The 15,659-nt window shown below is 22.6% G+C and overlaps 5 protein-coding genes across 5 annotated transcripts; 2 read left to right on the top strand and 3 right to left on the bottom strand.

Moving 5' to 3' along the window:
• Positions 1 to 2,031: 2,031 nt before the first annotated feature.
• SRAE_2000047700 (Hypothetical protein) lies at positions 2,032 to 2,463 on the top strand (the record flags this gene model as incomplete). Its single annotated transcript, XM_024651311.1, has 1 exon — positions 2,032 to 2,463. The coding sequence occupies one exon, from the start codon at positions 2,032 to 2,034 to the stop codon at positions 2,461 to 2,463; it is 432 nt and encodes a 143-aa protein (XP_024505001.1).
• A 641-nt stretch (positions 2,464 to 3,104) lies between these two features.
• On the bottom strand, positions 3,105 to 4,472 carry SRAE_2000047800 (39S ribosomal protein L44, mitochondrial; the record flags this gene model as incomplete). The annotated part of the gene is made up of 4 exons (XM_024651312.1): positions 3,105 to 3,309; positions 3,357 to 4,202; positions 4,254 to 4,362; positions 4,406 to 4,472. The coding sequence occupies 4 exons, from the start codon at positions 4,470 to 4,472 to the stop codon at positions 3,105 to 3,107; spliced, it is 1,227 nt and encodes a 408-aa protein (XP_024505002.1).
• Positions 4,473 to 5,016: 544 nt separating this feature from the next.
• On the bottom strand, positions 5,017 to 6,824 carry SRAE_2000047900 (Methylcrotonoyl-CoA carboxylase beta chain, mitochondrial; the record flags this gene model as incomplete). The annotated part of the gene is made up of 2 exons (XM_024651313.1): positions 5,017 to 6,731; positions 6,779 to 6,824. 2 exons carry the CDS (start codon positions 6,822 to 6,824, stop codon positions 5,017 to 5,019), a joined length of 1,761 nt encoding a protein of 586 aa, XP_024505003.1.
• A 1,459-nt stretch (positions 6,825 to 8,283) lies between these two features.
• SRAE_2000048000 (G2/mitotic-specific cyclin-A) lies at positions 8,284 to 10,210 on the top strand (the record flags this gene model as incomplete). The annotated part of the gene is made up of 2 exons (XM_024651314.1): positions 8,284 to 8,307; positions 8,783 to 10,210. The coding sequence occupies 2 exons, from the start codon at positions 8,284 to 8,286 to the stop codon at positions 10,208 to 10,210; spliced, it is 1,452 nt and encodes a 483-aa protein (XP_024505004.1).
• Positions 10,211 to 11,596: 1,386 nt separating this feature from the next.
• On the bottom strand, positions 11,597 to 12,553 carry SRAE_2000048100 (Ras-related protein Ral-a; the record flags this gene model as incomplete). The annotated part of the gene is made up of 3 exons (XM_024651315.1): positions 11,597 to 11,909; positions 11,965 to 12,316; positions 12,397 to 12,553. 3 exons carry the CDS (start codon positions 12,551 to 12,553, stop codon positions 11,597 to 11,599), a joined length of 822 nt encoding a protein of 273 aa, XP_024505005.1.
• Positions 12,554 to 15,659: the final 3,106 nt, after the last annotated feature.

Here is a 15,659-nt window from a genome sequence, read left to right on the forward strand (position 1 = left end):
TATTAAGAAATATATTTCAAAAAAATTCATTTCTCATGGTCAATTAAAGTACAAAGTTATTTGTGATTTTAAAATGATGCATATATTAATTTTACTTTTTTTTTTAAATTTAAAAATAGAAAAGGATAAATATTTTAAATTTTTTTAAAGTATTATAAATTAAAAAGAATGATTTATATTATTAATCAATGATACAAAATTTTTTTTTTAATTTTTTTGAAATAAATTTTCTTTAGAAGATAAAAAAAGATTTTTGATAAATTTTACCATCTGTGACTTTTTTTTCCATAATTTTTTTGATAAAACTTTTATCCATATGTTTTTAAAGAAAAGTTGCTTGAGTACTATTAAAATATTTCAAAGTTTTACAATAATAATTATTATTCAAAGATTGATTTTTGATAATAAATAATTTTCAAAATAAAAAATTGTCTGACTTATTTTGAATGTGAAACTTGGGGATATATTGGAGAATGAATATACAATAATAATTGAAAAATATATTGTACTTGAGTCTTTTTTCAATTGCATATACTTTTTATAGATAAAATTAATATTTTTATTTTTATTTTTAATGAATGTATATTGGATGAAGTAATAATAAGAAGTTAACTAAAAAAAAGTAATTGTAAAAGTTAGAAGGTACTATGTAAAAATCAAAAAACATCATGAAGCATTTTAACAATGCTTAATTGCAACAAAATATATCTCTGTTTCTTTTTAAAATTTATAATAAAGATGGAAGATTTTAATATATAAAAAAATACTGACAAAGAATCATAAAGAATAAAATATTTATTCAAAAAAATAAAAAAAGTTTATTTTTTTATATAACTAATAAATGTGTAAAAAAATTACATCATTGAAAAACAATTTTAATAAAAGTTTTATGCTAAATTTTTGTGTAATTTCACTGATTTCAAAACATAATTACAAAAAAAAATATATAATTTTGATATAAATCTATCATTAAAATTAAAGTTTTAAAAAGAATATATTATATGTATCTTTTTAATATACTAAATTCAAATATCTATTTTCATTAACTAAGTGTAAAGATTCATAAAATTTTCTTGAAACTAAAAACTATTGATATATTCTTTTATTTATGTAAAACTTTATATGAAGATTATTATCTATATAAAATAATTAACTTCTAGTAATCAAATTAAAATTATGGAAAACATTTTTTGTATATTTAACTATATATGAATAAATTATTTTATTAAATTTTCTTAGAATATTTGAAATTCACAATTTGGTGACTTTATAAATAGTCTACTAAGAAAAACTTTTAGAATATTTAATTTTGATTATTGGCAAATAATGTTATGAAGTCAGAGTTCTAAATGAATATGTAATTTTAAACTTGTATGGTATATGTATATATTTTGTTATAATTTATTTTATTCATCAAAGATTGTTAATTTTAAATTTTATAATATAAATTTTTCATAAACTTTTTTTTTTTAATTTTATATCTTAGATCTTTTGGATCATTTATATTATAATAAAAAATTTTCTTTTAATAGTAATAGATATATTATTAACTATCCATAAATAAATCTTTGAGCAATAAATATAAAATTTTACACGGTATATTAATATAACCCCATAATTTATAACAACTTTATCATAATACTTTATCTAATGTAAATCTTTAAATTTAGTAGCTATTAAATTGCATTTAAAAATATACCATATTTAAATAAAGATATATTAATAATGATAAGATCTTTGATAACATGTTATTTGTTAAGATCCCATCTCTATCTCTTAAATGAGTCTTAAATTTTCACATAATCCTATTGGGTCCATAGCGCATACTTTTTCCGTCATTTACATATTATTTAAGTGCAATCTATTGACATTATGCTAAATATCATCTATTTTATAATAAGGAGGAGTCTTTTGATAGAAGTTTTATTAAGAATTATCTTATTTATCTTAATTTTCCCTCAATTTAGAACGTTTTCCATTTAAATATATTTATCAAAATATATGCAAATTTTTATATTTTAAACTTTTTCGATGACACCAACAATGCTATCTGCAATATGGATATTTCTAAGTATATCAATAGCTTTGGGGCAATTGTTATCAGCAGGACAAACAGATTGGATTGTTCATGGAAATTTATCTCAAGGACTTTTTGCTAATTGTTATCTTCAAGAATGTCAATTAAGATCATCATTGTGGCCTTTATTTACTTTAACAATTTATTTATTTGGAATATCATTGTTATTTTTTTCATCATTAATAGCTATACCATATTTAATTTTTACAAATAATGCTAAACCAATTGAAATATCAGCAAATGCTCAATTGATAGGTGTTTTTTTTATGGGACTTACCGTTATTTCTGTTCCTATAATGAATATTGAAGAAATTCATTGTACAGCTAATCAATTGCTTCAATCACACTATTGCAGGTACGATTTATTAAATACAAAAAAATATTAAATTATTTATTTAAAAAAATATTTTATAGAATTGGTTGGGCTTATGCATTAGCATGTGTATTGTCATTAATATCTATGTGTTGTCCATTAATGGCACGTTTAATAGCAGATCATCGAAAGACATACAGTTTTACTGCCATTCAAGATTGTACTCTTTAAAGATTGTTAATCAATCACAACTTTGGTTGAAACAACTTTAATGATGAAGTTACTGCAAAAAAATTTAGCTTCAGATATCTTTATTAGATTTGATTAATAACTATGTTATATTTTTAAGAAATTTATAAAAAAAAATTTATATATGTATTGAATTTTCTTAATATTTTAAAAAAAAGAAGAAAAAACTGTTACGAATACAATCTTACAAATAAAATAAACAGTTTCATAGTACAACAAAATCCGTTCACTATTTTTAAAGATTAACTTAATATTTCTATGTTTAATGAACCATTTTTCTAATTTCCGATGAAAAAAAATAATATTTATTTTTTCACCTATTTATTTATAAAAAAAAATATTTATACATTTTATTAGATTTTAAAATAAAACTTATTTCATTTTAAAATATACCTACAATTTGAAGAACTAACAAAAGATTTATATATATTAGACAATAAACAACAAAAAGTATATATAATATAATTAGGCAATTGTAAAAATTCTTGGTTTAACAAGATATCGAAATGATCTTTTGAAAAGAGAACCACGAGAGAATTTATGACGTAATCTTCTACGTAAAGGAATACCAACAACTGGCTCAATATTTTTTTGGTAATTTTCAATTAAATCAATAACTTTCAATGGCTCTTCAATTATCTCTCTTTCTGTTAATAATTTCAATGATACACTAAAAAATATTGTTAAATATAATTTTTAATAAAAATTTTTTCTTACCCGTCTCCAACAGTTTCTAATAATGAATAATTTGGTTTTATATAATCTTTCAAGTCATCATTCTTTACTTGATTACCAAACAAAAATTGTTTTCCATTATCTATTCCCCATAGTTTAAGTAAGGCTTCAGTAGCCGCTAAATCTGTTGCTATATCTATACTTTCTCCAGGCATTTGTCCATACAATTTCTTATCACCATATATTCCAACTACATAACAAGGCATTGCAGATAATGCTCCTGTTTTTCTAAGTAATCTTGCTTCGACAACACTAACATTTCTTTGACTTTTTAACAACGCTTCTAAAACAGGCAAAGGATGAGCTAATGGATATACATTATCTATTGGAATAGATAAAATATTTGGGATAATTGTATTTTTAATTAATTCAATAGCATGTTCACTAGGGAGGACTCCTATAATTGCTAATATACTATCAGCTAACAAAGGCGTTGATACAGGAAATGTTTTTGTTCTAATTAAATGACGAAGTCCTAATGAATCTGAAACTTTAGCTAATTCTTCATCATTTGTCAACCGATCAGTAAAAGCGTTAATAAATTCTTCTGGTGCATTTGGTAAATGATACCTCAAATAAGAATCAACATAATTCTCTAACAAAGTTGATCCTTCTTCAATTAACTCAACATTATGTTTATTATATTCTTCCTCACTAATAGTTCCATTCAATGACATTCTTCCATAGCCTTCAATATCATTTATTGACAAATTTTTGTGATCAATATCAAAAAAGTCAGAAAAAGTTAGTGCTGTGACAAGTTTTTGTTTATCTATATTTGAAGAAGATATTCTATGAGATAAAGCAAATACTTCAGCATTATAATTCCTATAATTGACATATTTGAAAAAAAGATAAATAAACAAAACGATGATTTACCAATTAGGAAAAACAGATCGATGTAGTTCTGGTTCAGCGCCTACTAATACGCGTCTATGATAAAGATCCTTAAGATATCCTCTTTCCCACACTGATCGTAAATTTCGTTCTAAAGAATTAGATTACAAAATGAAGATTAGATTATATCCTACCAAATATTAATGTATTTTTAGTTAACGGTTGTGATAATTTAACTGATCCTTGTAATATTTTAAACATGGTGATAAAAAATTTAATATAATAATAGCAACAATTACAGGAAAAATAAAATTTCTAGCAAAAAGTACACATAATCCCAAGTAGCACAAATATTGCGTTCTAAGACAGTATGTAAAATTGCTTTTGAAATAGAAAGAATTTGATTTTCTTAATTTAGCCTACAGCTAACTTAGAAACTAAACTATTATTTTTATGTAGTAAAGAATCCATAATTTGTAGGTACATAACATTTGTAGTTTTTCAATTATTTTTATGGTTTAGAAAATATTTTTTGTGAATTTATTTAAATAAATAGTAAAAAAATTAAAAAGTAATTTTATTCAAACAGATATAGCTTTAATAAATTAATGTTAAAAAAATATTTAATTTTTCTAAACTAGATTACATTAAATGTGACCTTGAAAAAACTATATTAATTAATAGGTTTAGAAATATAAAAATATTTATCAATCATTTTATTAACACATATCTTTTTTTGTTGTAAAAAAAATTCTTTTATGCAATAAATAATAGAATTTTCTCAATGACCATATATTTAAAAATTTTACATTCTAAATATACCAAATTTAGCGTCTGGAATAGGGGCATTAAGAGAAGCTTTTAAAGCCATTCCAACAACCTTTCTTGTATCTTTAGGATCAATAACACCATCATCCCATAAATGTCCTGATGCAAAATATGGATGTCCTTCTTTCTCAAACGTTTCTATAATAGGTTTTTTTAGTTTATTCTCCATTTCTTCTGTCCATGCACTTCCAGTAGCATCTGCACGATCTCTTTGTATTTGAGCTAAGACATTAGCAGCTTGTTCACCACCCATAACGGAAATTCTTGCATTTGGCCACATATACATAAATCTTGGTGAATATGCTCTACCACACATACCATAATTACCTGCTCCATAAGATCCACCAACAACAACAGTAATTTTAGGGACGTTAGCACAAGCAACAGCTGTAACCATTTTAGCACCATGTTTAGCTATTCCAGAAGCTTCAGCTTCTCTACCAACCATGAAACCGGTAATATTTTGCAAAAATAACAATGGTATTTTCCTTTGACAACATAATTGAATAAAATGAGCTCCTTTTTGAGCAGATTCACCAAATAAAACACCATTGTTACCAATTATACCCACTGGTATACCATATATATTTGAAAATCCTGTTACTAAAGTTTCACCAAACATCTTTTTAAATTCATCAAAACGTGATCCATCAACAATACGTGCAATAATTTCTCTAACATCATAAGTTTTTTTTAAATTTGTTCCAACAATTCCATACAATTCTTCTGCTGAATATAGTGGTTCTTCAACATTTGTATTAATATTAATTGAACTTTTCTGTTCTGGAAGTCCTGCAATAACATTTCTAGCCATTGTCAAAGCATGTTCGTCATTTATAGCATAATAGTCTGTAACACCACTTGTACCACAATGAAGATCAGCACCACCAAGCTCTTCAGCTGATATAACTTCTCCTGTAGCTGCTTTAACTAATGGTGGTCCACCCAAAAATACTGTACCATTTTTTCTAACAATAATTGATTGATCAGCCATAGCTGGTACATAAGCACCACCAGCTGTACATGATCCCATAACAACAGCTACTTGTGGAATACCATTAGCTGACATAGTTGCTTGATTGTAAAAAATTCTTCCAAAATGTTCTCTATCAGCAAAAATATCTGACTGTCTTGGAAGATTTGCACCACCTGAATCAACAAGATAAATACATGGTAATTTATTTTCTCTTGCTATTTCTTGAGCACGTAAATGTTTTTTAACAGTAATAGGATAATAAGTTCCTCCTTTAACAGTAGCATCATTAGCTGCAATCACACATAATCTTCCTGAAACTTCACCAACACCTGTTACTATACTTCCTGATGGAACTTCTTCTTTTTCATATAATTCATGACCAGCAATTTGTCCAATTTCTAGGAATGAAGATCCTGAATCTAAGAGATATTCAATACGCTCTCTAGCCAATAATTTTCCTCTTTTTTTGTGTTTTTCAATTGCTTTTGGATCACCTCCGTTAACATGTTTACTAACTGTCTTTTTAAGGTCTTCTACAACCTCTTCCATATCTTTTTTATTTTTAATAAAAGAATCTGATGAATCATCTATTTCAGATATTATTGGACTCCATTTGTGAGATACTGAACCAGATAATAGGATAGAAGTTTGCAACTTTCTAATAAAAATTTTATCTTTATATTCATTCACTACATTTTTTTTCAAATACCTTAAATCTAGAAAATCATTCATCCTCCAAAATATAAAATTTTAATAAACTTACTTGAAAAATTTACACAACTTTTTAAAAGTAAAATTTGCTTCATCATTTTTTATATCTATAAATATAATAATTAAATTAAAATCATTATTGTATAATAATATTCATTTATAAATTTTTTTTTTATAATTATTAGCGAAAAAATCTATTAATAAAAAAAAATTTTTTTGTATGTAATGCCAATTAATAGTTGACAATATAATATCCATTTCAGATAATAAAAATTTTAATTCATATTTTTCTTTAAATAAAATTTTATATATATATTATAAGAAAATCGTTTGATGAACATTGTATCACAAAACCTTTTTTCCAAAAAGCTATCGATAAGAGTTTATTATGTGATAGTAAAAAATTTTAATTATTAATTTTGATTTTTAATTTGATCCCAAGAGTATTAAATATTTTGTTTGTCAATTTTTGGAATTATATTTATCCATGAAGGCTAATATTTTTCTTTACTTATTTTATAGTTAATAAAAAATTTTATATATTAAGTCTTATATTAAATAAATTTTATTTTTATAATGTTATCAATATAATTCCTAGATTGATAATTATTTTTTTCATTCAAGACTATAATTAATATAATGTAATAGCAGTTATCAATTTGTATATATTAATACATGTAATAAAATAATAATTAGAAAATATAAATAAATAAATAAATAAAAGTTTATTGAATAAATTAATTAAGACAAAAATGTACAAAAAGATCTTTATAAAAAATTAAAATAATTTAATCTAATCAATACTGTGGCAGGTGTTACCTATACTATGATATGTATTACATTTTTTACAACGATAAAAATTAATAATTGTATTTCTTTGATATTTACAATTAATTGTAACATTACTAGTTGAATTCAGCTGTATTTTACTAATAAAAAGGTTATTTTTACGTTTAGACAATTCTTTGGCACTAATATTACCATTTAATATGTCTGATATTAATGACTTCGCCGAAAGATCGTTTGAAATTACAAAATAGTAGAATTTAAAAAGAGTCTCTTCGATGAATCTTACTACAAGTTGATAATTTATTCGAACTTTTCTTTTATTCTTGGCTAGATATTTTATGTATGAGCCTAAAAACAATTTAAAGCGACATTTTTTAATTTCTGTTAATTGAAGTTTTTTTTTTAAATTTCATAAAAAATTATTGTTTTAAAAATTGTTAAAACGTTTTTTTCCAAAATTTTTTTTTTTTTAATTTTTTTCTTTTTTTTCCTTTTTTCATCTTTTTTCTTCATAATTCTTTGTTTTTTAGTGTAAAAAAAATTTTCTTTTAAAATTTCAAAGTTTTTTTATTCTAGAAAAACTAAAAAAAAATTGCAAAAAATTTTATTTTAAAAAAGTTATTTGAGGGGACACCAACTTTAGAACAAATCCAAAATTTTTTTCTCGATTGAAAACACATTCGAAATTCAGAAGATTGTCCAAAGAAACACTTTCTAATGTGTGACTCTCGAACGGAAAGAAAATCAAAAAAGGCTCTTGATAACTAAATGTCTGCCATGTTTTTTAATAAGGTACCTTTTTTCAAGTGAAAAAAAGTGTCTACTATTAATAAATTCATCCCTTTTTTCTTTGCCACATATCACACAAAGTTAGAAAAAAGATACTAAAATAACTCAAATTTATAATACTCAGTGGTTAGGATTATTTTGGGCGGGTGCGCAACTTTTATTTTTAAAAATGAAGTTGAAAGTGGCGGGAAAATTGACGTCATTGTCAACTGTTGTCGTCTGTTTACACAACAAATTTCCTGCCTACAATATATCTCCCCCCTTACTAAGTTTTCTTGATGTAGTTTTACGAACATAACAAATATCTCCCTCTCATGTACCTACAGAGTTGTGTTAAATAACTTTGCATTTTGCAAAATATATAATTATGACTGATTTGTTTTCCTTTTTTTTTTATTGCCGTTCCGATATTAATCTTTTTTAATTTATGAATTTATTATTGTAATTCAACAATATTAAGTTAAATTTTTTTTTTTAGCTAATAATGAATTTAACGAAAAAGAATCATAATGACAAAGTTGTACAGAATAATTCTCTAACGTCTACATCATTAATCAAGATGCCTACCTCATTCAACATTCCTCGCCAAGTATTAGGAGAAATTAAAGATTCTAAACTCAACAATGCACCATCAAATATTGGTATTTTAAATCAACAAGTACAAACTTTAAAAAGGTTATCTCATTCTAATTATGATCACATTCCATCTAAAAGCAGTATAAATAGGTCTTTTGAAGTATATTGTGATGACTTTGATGACGAAGGAACCAGATTAGGGTTTCCTGAAAATAGTAAAGAAGCAGCTTGCAAAACACATATATTATCTTCACAAAATACCAACACAAGCGGTTACTTATCAGAAAGTGATATGTCTTTTTCGAGTATGGAGATTTCAAAAAATTCTTCCTCTTTAATGGAAATTTCCTTTGGAAAAGGATTCGATACTACTACGTGTACCGTTGATGAACATACAAAAGTTACTAATAAAGAAATACGATCTCATGTTATTCCTGTACCTTTGATTAACTCTTCTACAAAATCAAATAATGAAGCAATAGTTATTGAAAGTTTTAAAAAAGACATATGGGTTTATGAGAGACATCGTGGAAGGAATAGCTTTTTACCTAAGAATTTTATAAATCACCAGGAAGAATTAAATTCTGAATATAGATCAACCTTAGTTGAATTCATGATTGAAATATCAAATGAGTTCAATCTGTCAAATCAAACTTTACATACAGGAGTTGAATTGTTAGATAGATATACTTTTAAAAATCAATGTCCTAAATCAGTTTATCAACTGGTAGGAATGACATCTCTTTTTATTTCAAATAAGCTTCATGAAGTTAATGCTGCTTTTCTAAGGGATTTTGTTTATGCTTGTGATGGAGCATTTACTGAGGAAGATTTTTTTGAAATGGAAAGAAAAATATTTGGTAGTTTATGTTACATAATAAATGTTCCAACAATTAATTTTTTTTCTGATTTTATTGGAAGTATTTTAAAAAGAGGTGAGGTATATTATCAATTATTATCAATGGTCATGGATGTATGTTTATTAAGTGATCTCTTATCATCAGGTGATAGAGTCGAAACGGCAGCAGCATGTATAGCATATACTAATGCCGTTTTAAATTATCCTATATGGTGTGAGGATTTAAAAAGGTTAACTGATATAAATGGTAGTCAATTTGGAAGTAAACTTACAAATATTGTGCTGAGCATAAAAGAATATAAAAAACGTTCTAAACAACTACACAATCCTGATCTCCGTCCTAGACCTGGTGATTATTTGATAAGAAAATATAAAGATGATGAACAATGTAATGTTTTTGATTATGATGTTCCGTATAAGGTTATTCAAAATTTCTTAAAAAATCATTCTTTGAAAAAGCACACTACCTAAAGTCTTTCAATTCTTTGATATAAATAATAAATATATATAAATAAAATTGGAGTTAATTAAAATTTTTTTTTGATTTTCAAATTTTTAAAAACGTTTCTAGGAGAAAAAAAAAAAGAAATTTCTTTTCAAAATAGCTTAGTCTTAGTGTAAAAGTGGTTCCAAGAACGCAAAGAACTTAAAACATTAAAATGAATAATTTTTTAAATGAAAATTTGTATATAGATAAAATATGGTAAAAAAAATCAACTTTTAAACTCAAATTTTAACCAAAGAAAATTTCATATGATTGTAACATTTTTTGGGTTGAAAAGTTTAACAAGAATACCTCTGAGGAGTACAATTATCTATCGAGTGACTATGCTTGCATTAAATTGGACTTTAGGTTCTTAAAATTACTACTAAATTAAATTATTTTTATTTACTTTTATTTTTTTTAAGTTAAGTTTTTATGAGAAGTTTTCAAATAAAAAATTTTTAAATGATTTTTTTATATATATTTAAGAAATAATTATCAAAGTGTTCATTATTTTTTAAAAAATTTAGAAAATTAACTCTTCTCTTGACTAAAACGTTGTTTGAAGAAAATTTTCTTATAGTTAGAAGTTTTTTTTGATAAAAATTTGAATCATTAGTTTTTTAAATATGTGGTAAAAAAATAGCTATTTTAAAAATTAGATTCTAACATGAATTACTAAAAAAGAAGTTTATTCAAAAGATGTGAATACTATTTTTTTTAAATCAAGTTATTGAGAAGTTAGCTTCACAGGAAGATAGATAAGAATTTAAATTGCATGGTACTGAATCCTGAAATTAGATATAAAAATTTAAAAAATAAAAAAATTAATTTATAGAAGAAAAACCTTTAATGTAGTGATAAGTTTTTTTTTGCCTATATTTTAAGAATGAAAATTACAATTATTATTTCATCTGAAAAAACACTCAAAACATTACAATTTGTGAAACTAGTTAGCATGACAAATATTTGTTTTTGTCATTTTTAATTCTTAGACAAAATTTTACTTTAAAATAACTATTTTGCAATAAATGCTAATTTTGCACTTTTGGTTGCATATTTATACAAAAACGTATTTTTTTGAGGAAAATAACTTTTTTTTTCGTTGTTAGTAAATTTTATTATTTTAGAAATGTTTAAAAAGAATTTAGAAAACGAAAGAAATATTTTTACATTTCATTTCTCGCCTACATATATTATGAATATCATTCAAAGGCAACTGAAAAATAACGCAACAGAAAGGTTTACATAATATTAAAAAAAAATAAAGTTAATTGTTAAATAGAAAAATCTTCCAAAGCAAATAACAAAAAATATTATGTGTAAAGATTAATTAAAATATTATCATAGTAAAATATTAAATTACAATAAATTTATAAAATATTACAACTTCTCTTCATTCCACGATTAGCCTTCTTTTTACCATTATTTTCTTCAGAACCGTTTCCAGATCCATTTAAAGTACCAACTTTTCGTCGTTTAATCTCACGCATCAAATCATAAAAAACTTTATCAACATTAGATCTTGTTTTAGCAGATGTTTCTATGTATGGAACATTCCATTGTTCAGCTCTTTGTAAAATTTGTTGCATAGGAATTGCACGTTGTTCATCAAGATCAGATTTATTACCAACTAATATTATTGGTACTGATGTATCAGAATTTTTAACTCGAAGTATTTGTTCTCTAAATTATGTAATAAAATATTAATTTAATAAAATAAAAATAATTTTTATAATACCTAAATTCATTAGTTGCATCAAATGATTCAGCATCAGTAATAGAAAAAACACATACAAAACCTTCACCTGATCTGTAATAATTATCTCTAATAGCTGAGTAATCCTCTTGACCAGCTGTATCAAGAATATCAATTGAACATTCTCCACCATCAAGGACAACCTTCTTCCTATAGGAGTCAGCTTTTGTTGGTTCATATTCCTCAACAAACTCTTCATACATAAATTGAAGAGTTAGAGCTGATTTTCCAACACCACCACTACCAACCATAATAACTTTATATAGTTGTGAAGATCCACCTCCACTACTTTCATTGGTTTTTTTTTGGCTACCTGACATTGGAAAGTTACGATCTAAAAAAAAAAATTTTTTTTAAATTTATATAAATAAAAATTAAAATAAAATAATAAAATAATAAATAAAATAAAAAAACCTTTTCCACTTTCTAAATCAGCAACTTTTTGTGTATTTTTTAAATCATTTGATTTTGTACAAAAAGGACAGCAAAATATTAAATATAATACATGACATATATAACTCCATATCCTAAGAGTTAACTCTTTTATATAAGTTCCAATATTATTTTCCATGAATCACAGATAATTTTTAATAAATAATAAAAATTAAATTTTTTTTAATTTGTATCTTTATAACAGTATAGTATATTTTAGAATGAAAATAAATATATAAGAACTAATAAAAAAGAAAAGAAGTTAGAAATTTTTTTTTTTATGTACAAAAATTGATATAAAATTTTAAAATAGTATTGTTTATTTTAATAAAGATAAATGAGTAATTTAATAAAATCTTTTAGTTAAGATAAATATATTAATTATTAAATTTGTAGATAAAGAAAGTTGATAGAATTATATTTTAAGGAAAAAAAGATATTGTCTCATTTAACTATTGAAGGAGTTCTGATCTCTCCACTCTTTATAGTGAAGGTTAAATTAAGAGGTATGATGTTCTATATACTTATAGGAGAATAATATTTACATTTAAGATATGTGTAAATTAATAAAAAGATTTAAAACTTTATATCAAGAATATAAGGTGATATCGTGTCTTTTGTAAGGAAAACTTGAAATGAAATTTTTTTTTATTAAGATTAAAAAAAAGAATGGAATTTTAAAGTAGTCTTTTTTTGGTAAATAAAAATATGATCTCTAATAAAAAGAATTTTTAACTAAACTTTGAAAAAAAAAAAATATATATACATCGACAGAACACACTTAAGAATATAAGTAAGGTAAGACAATTCATGTATAACATATGTATGCTTATCAGTATATGAATAATATATATTATATTTTTATCAATATGTTGTTATATATATAAAAGCACCTAACATTTTAAAAATAATATAAATTTAAAATGAATAAAAAAAAAAAGAATCAAAAGATAAATAATTATTACTTTTAAATACTATAAAACTTAATATCTAAAATTTATTATTTCAAACAGGAACAAAACATAATATGTTATGATTAATTATAAAAAGCAAAAAATATACTATTATTTTCAATTTATTTTACTATAAATAACATAATAGTATAAATTATTATTTTTCAATAGACAAAAATAGTTTCTCATTTTAAAATACAAGGTAAAAGATATAACACAAAACATGGGTTTTTAATATAGTTTACAAAAAAAAAAAATTATTACAATAACATAATATATATGTATATAGAAAATACGATTATAGATACAAATAATATATAAAATAGCATAAATTTTATGCATATGAACATAATAATATTATTATTTAGAATTAGAGGTATACTATAACATGTATAGATATTAGTATCTTTTTTAAATTATATAGATACAATTTATAACATACATATATATATATATATATATATATATATATATAACACTACCAAATATAATTTTAAAATGGGATCATTAAAAGTATAATAACTTAAAAATTTATATATAAAATATTTTACTTTTAATAATATATCTTAAGATATAATAAATTTATAATTTCAAGTAAATTTATTATTCTATATATATAAATATTTAAAAAAAAAATAAATAAATATTCATTGAGTGTAATGTTGTTGTATTTTAATTTAAAAAGTAAGATAATTTAACAAAGAATTTTAAATTTATACTGTATAAAATTAGTTTAAAATGATAGTCGTAAAATTATACTTTTATGTTAGAAAAAAAAAAATACCTTAGTTATTAATAAAATAAAAAGTAATTTGATACAATTAAAATTATAAAGAATAAAAAAAATAAACAATATTGTTATCAGGAAAATAACATTTTTTTTTGTTTCTACTTTAAAGAAACCATAGAAATAATGTTTAACCTTTAAAAAAATATCTGTGATTCATAATTATAATATAATTTATTTTGAAATCATTTTTAATATATTTTTCCTTTTTGTACAATGTTCATGATTCATATTATAACACATAAAAAGTAGCTGATTCTTCTTAAAATAAAAATTGAGATGATATTTTATTAATTAGTCATAGATATGATTTCTATGATAAGATGAAGAAAAAAATACGATAAAATAAAGTTGTTCTTGATGAGTAATAGTGATAAAATAATTTCTTATATTTTAAAAACGTCAATATAAACATATCGTGATAAAAACTATCATTGAAAGCCAAAATATTCTCATGGGATAGAAAATAATTACATCCCTCATTATATAATAATTAAAAAAAAATTTAAGGCAAAGTTTTTAAATATATATAAGTAGTAAATTTTGTTTTTAAGTTTTAAAAAAAAAATTAATATAATTATAATAAAAAAAAATCAGAATTTATACAAAATAAAAGTATATTTTTGTTTAAAATATAAATAACTATTTAACAAAAAAATATTCTTAAGAAATTATCTTATTTTAATTAAATTTTCAAAAGACTTGGCCAAAATAACAGAAAAAAAATTTCTGGCTATTTATAAATCTTTTATAATAGAAACATTGCCAGAAAATTTTTTATAAGTATTAATGATATTTATAAATGGAGAATAATAGTTTCTATTTAATAAAACGTATAATACTAAAGAAAAGTTAAAAGGCATAAACTTTTCGTGTTTAAATTTCCAAGAATAAACAAATATTTACGAATACCAGATATATTTATTTAACGAAGACTATAATTAAATCTATAAATAAGAAAGTACAACTATTATTTTTGTTAAATGATAAAAATATCTAAACAATTAAATGATTATCAAAATATATCATGATAAAAGTTTATGAAATAATATAAATACTCTTGAGTAAATATTTTTCATTAAAGTTTTTTTAAAAAAAACCAATTTGGAAAAGTATATCAATATATAATTGAATCTTATAAAGGGAATACTATATATTTTCAACAGGTTAACGTTCCTGTAAAATATTTCATTTTTGTATAGTTAATAAAATAAAAATGTTACTAAAGATAAAAAAATAAAAAGTATAATGACCTCATTATGTTTGTATGGCTTTTTTTTTTTTTCACTACAAAATTAAAATAGTGAAAGAAGAAAGGTCCCCCCGACCCTTTATAACCATCATCATCATTATTATATAGACAATATATATATATATTTAAATAAACAGACATAATAAAATTTGCCCATCTATATTGATTGATGATGTAACCTAAAAATTATTTTTTTAAGATCAAGAAAATTTATAATAAAAAAGATCAATTTAAAAATTTAACGTGATACAAA

Source organism: Strongyloides ratti (assembly GCF_001040885.1).
Source record: "Strongyloides ratti genome assembly S_ratti_ED321, chromosome : 2".
Taxonomy (NCBI): domain Eukaryota; kingdom Metazoa; phylum Nematoda; class Chromadorea; order Rhabditida; family Strongyloididae; genus Strongyloides; species Strongyloides ratti.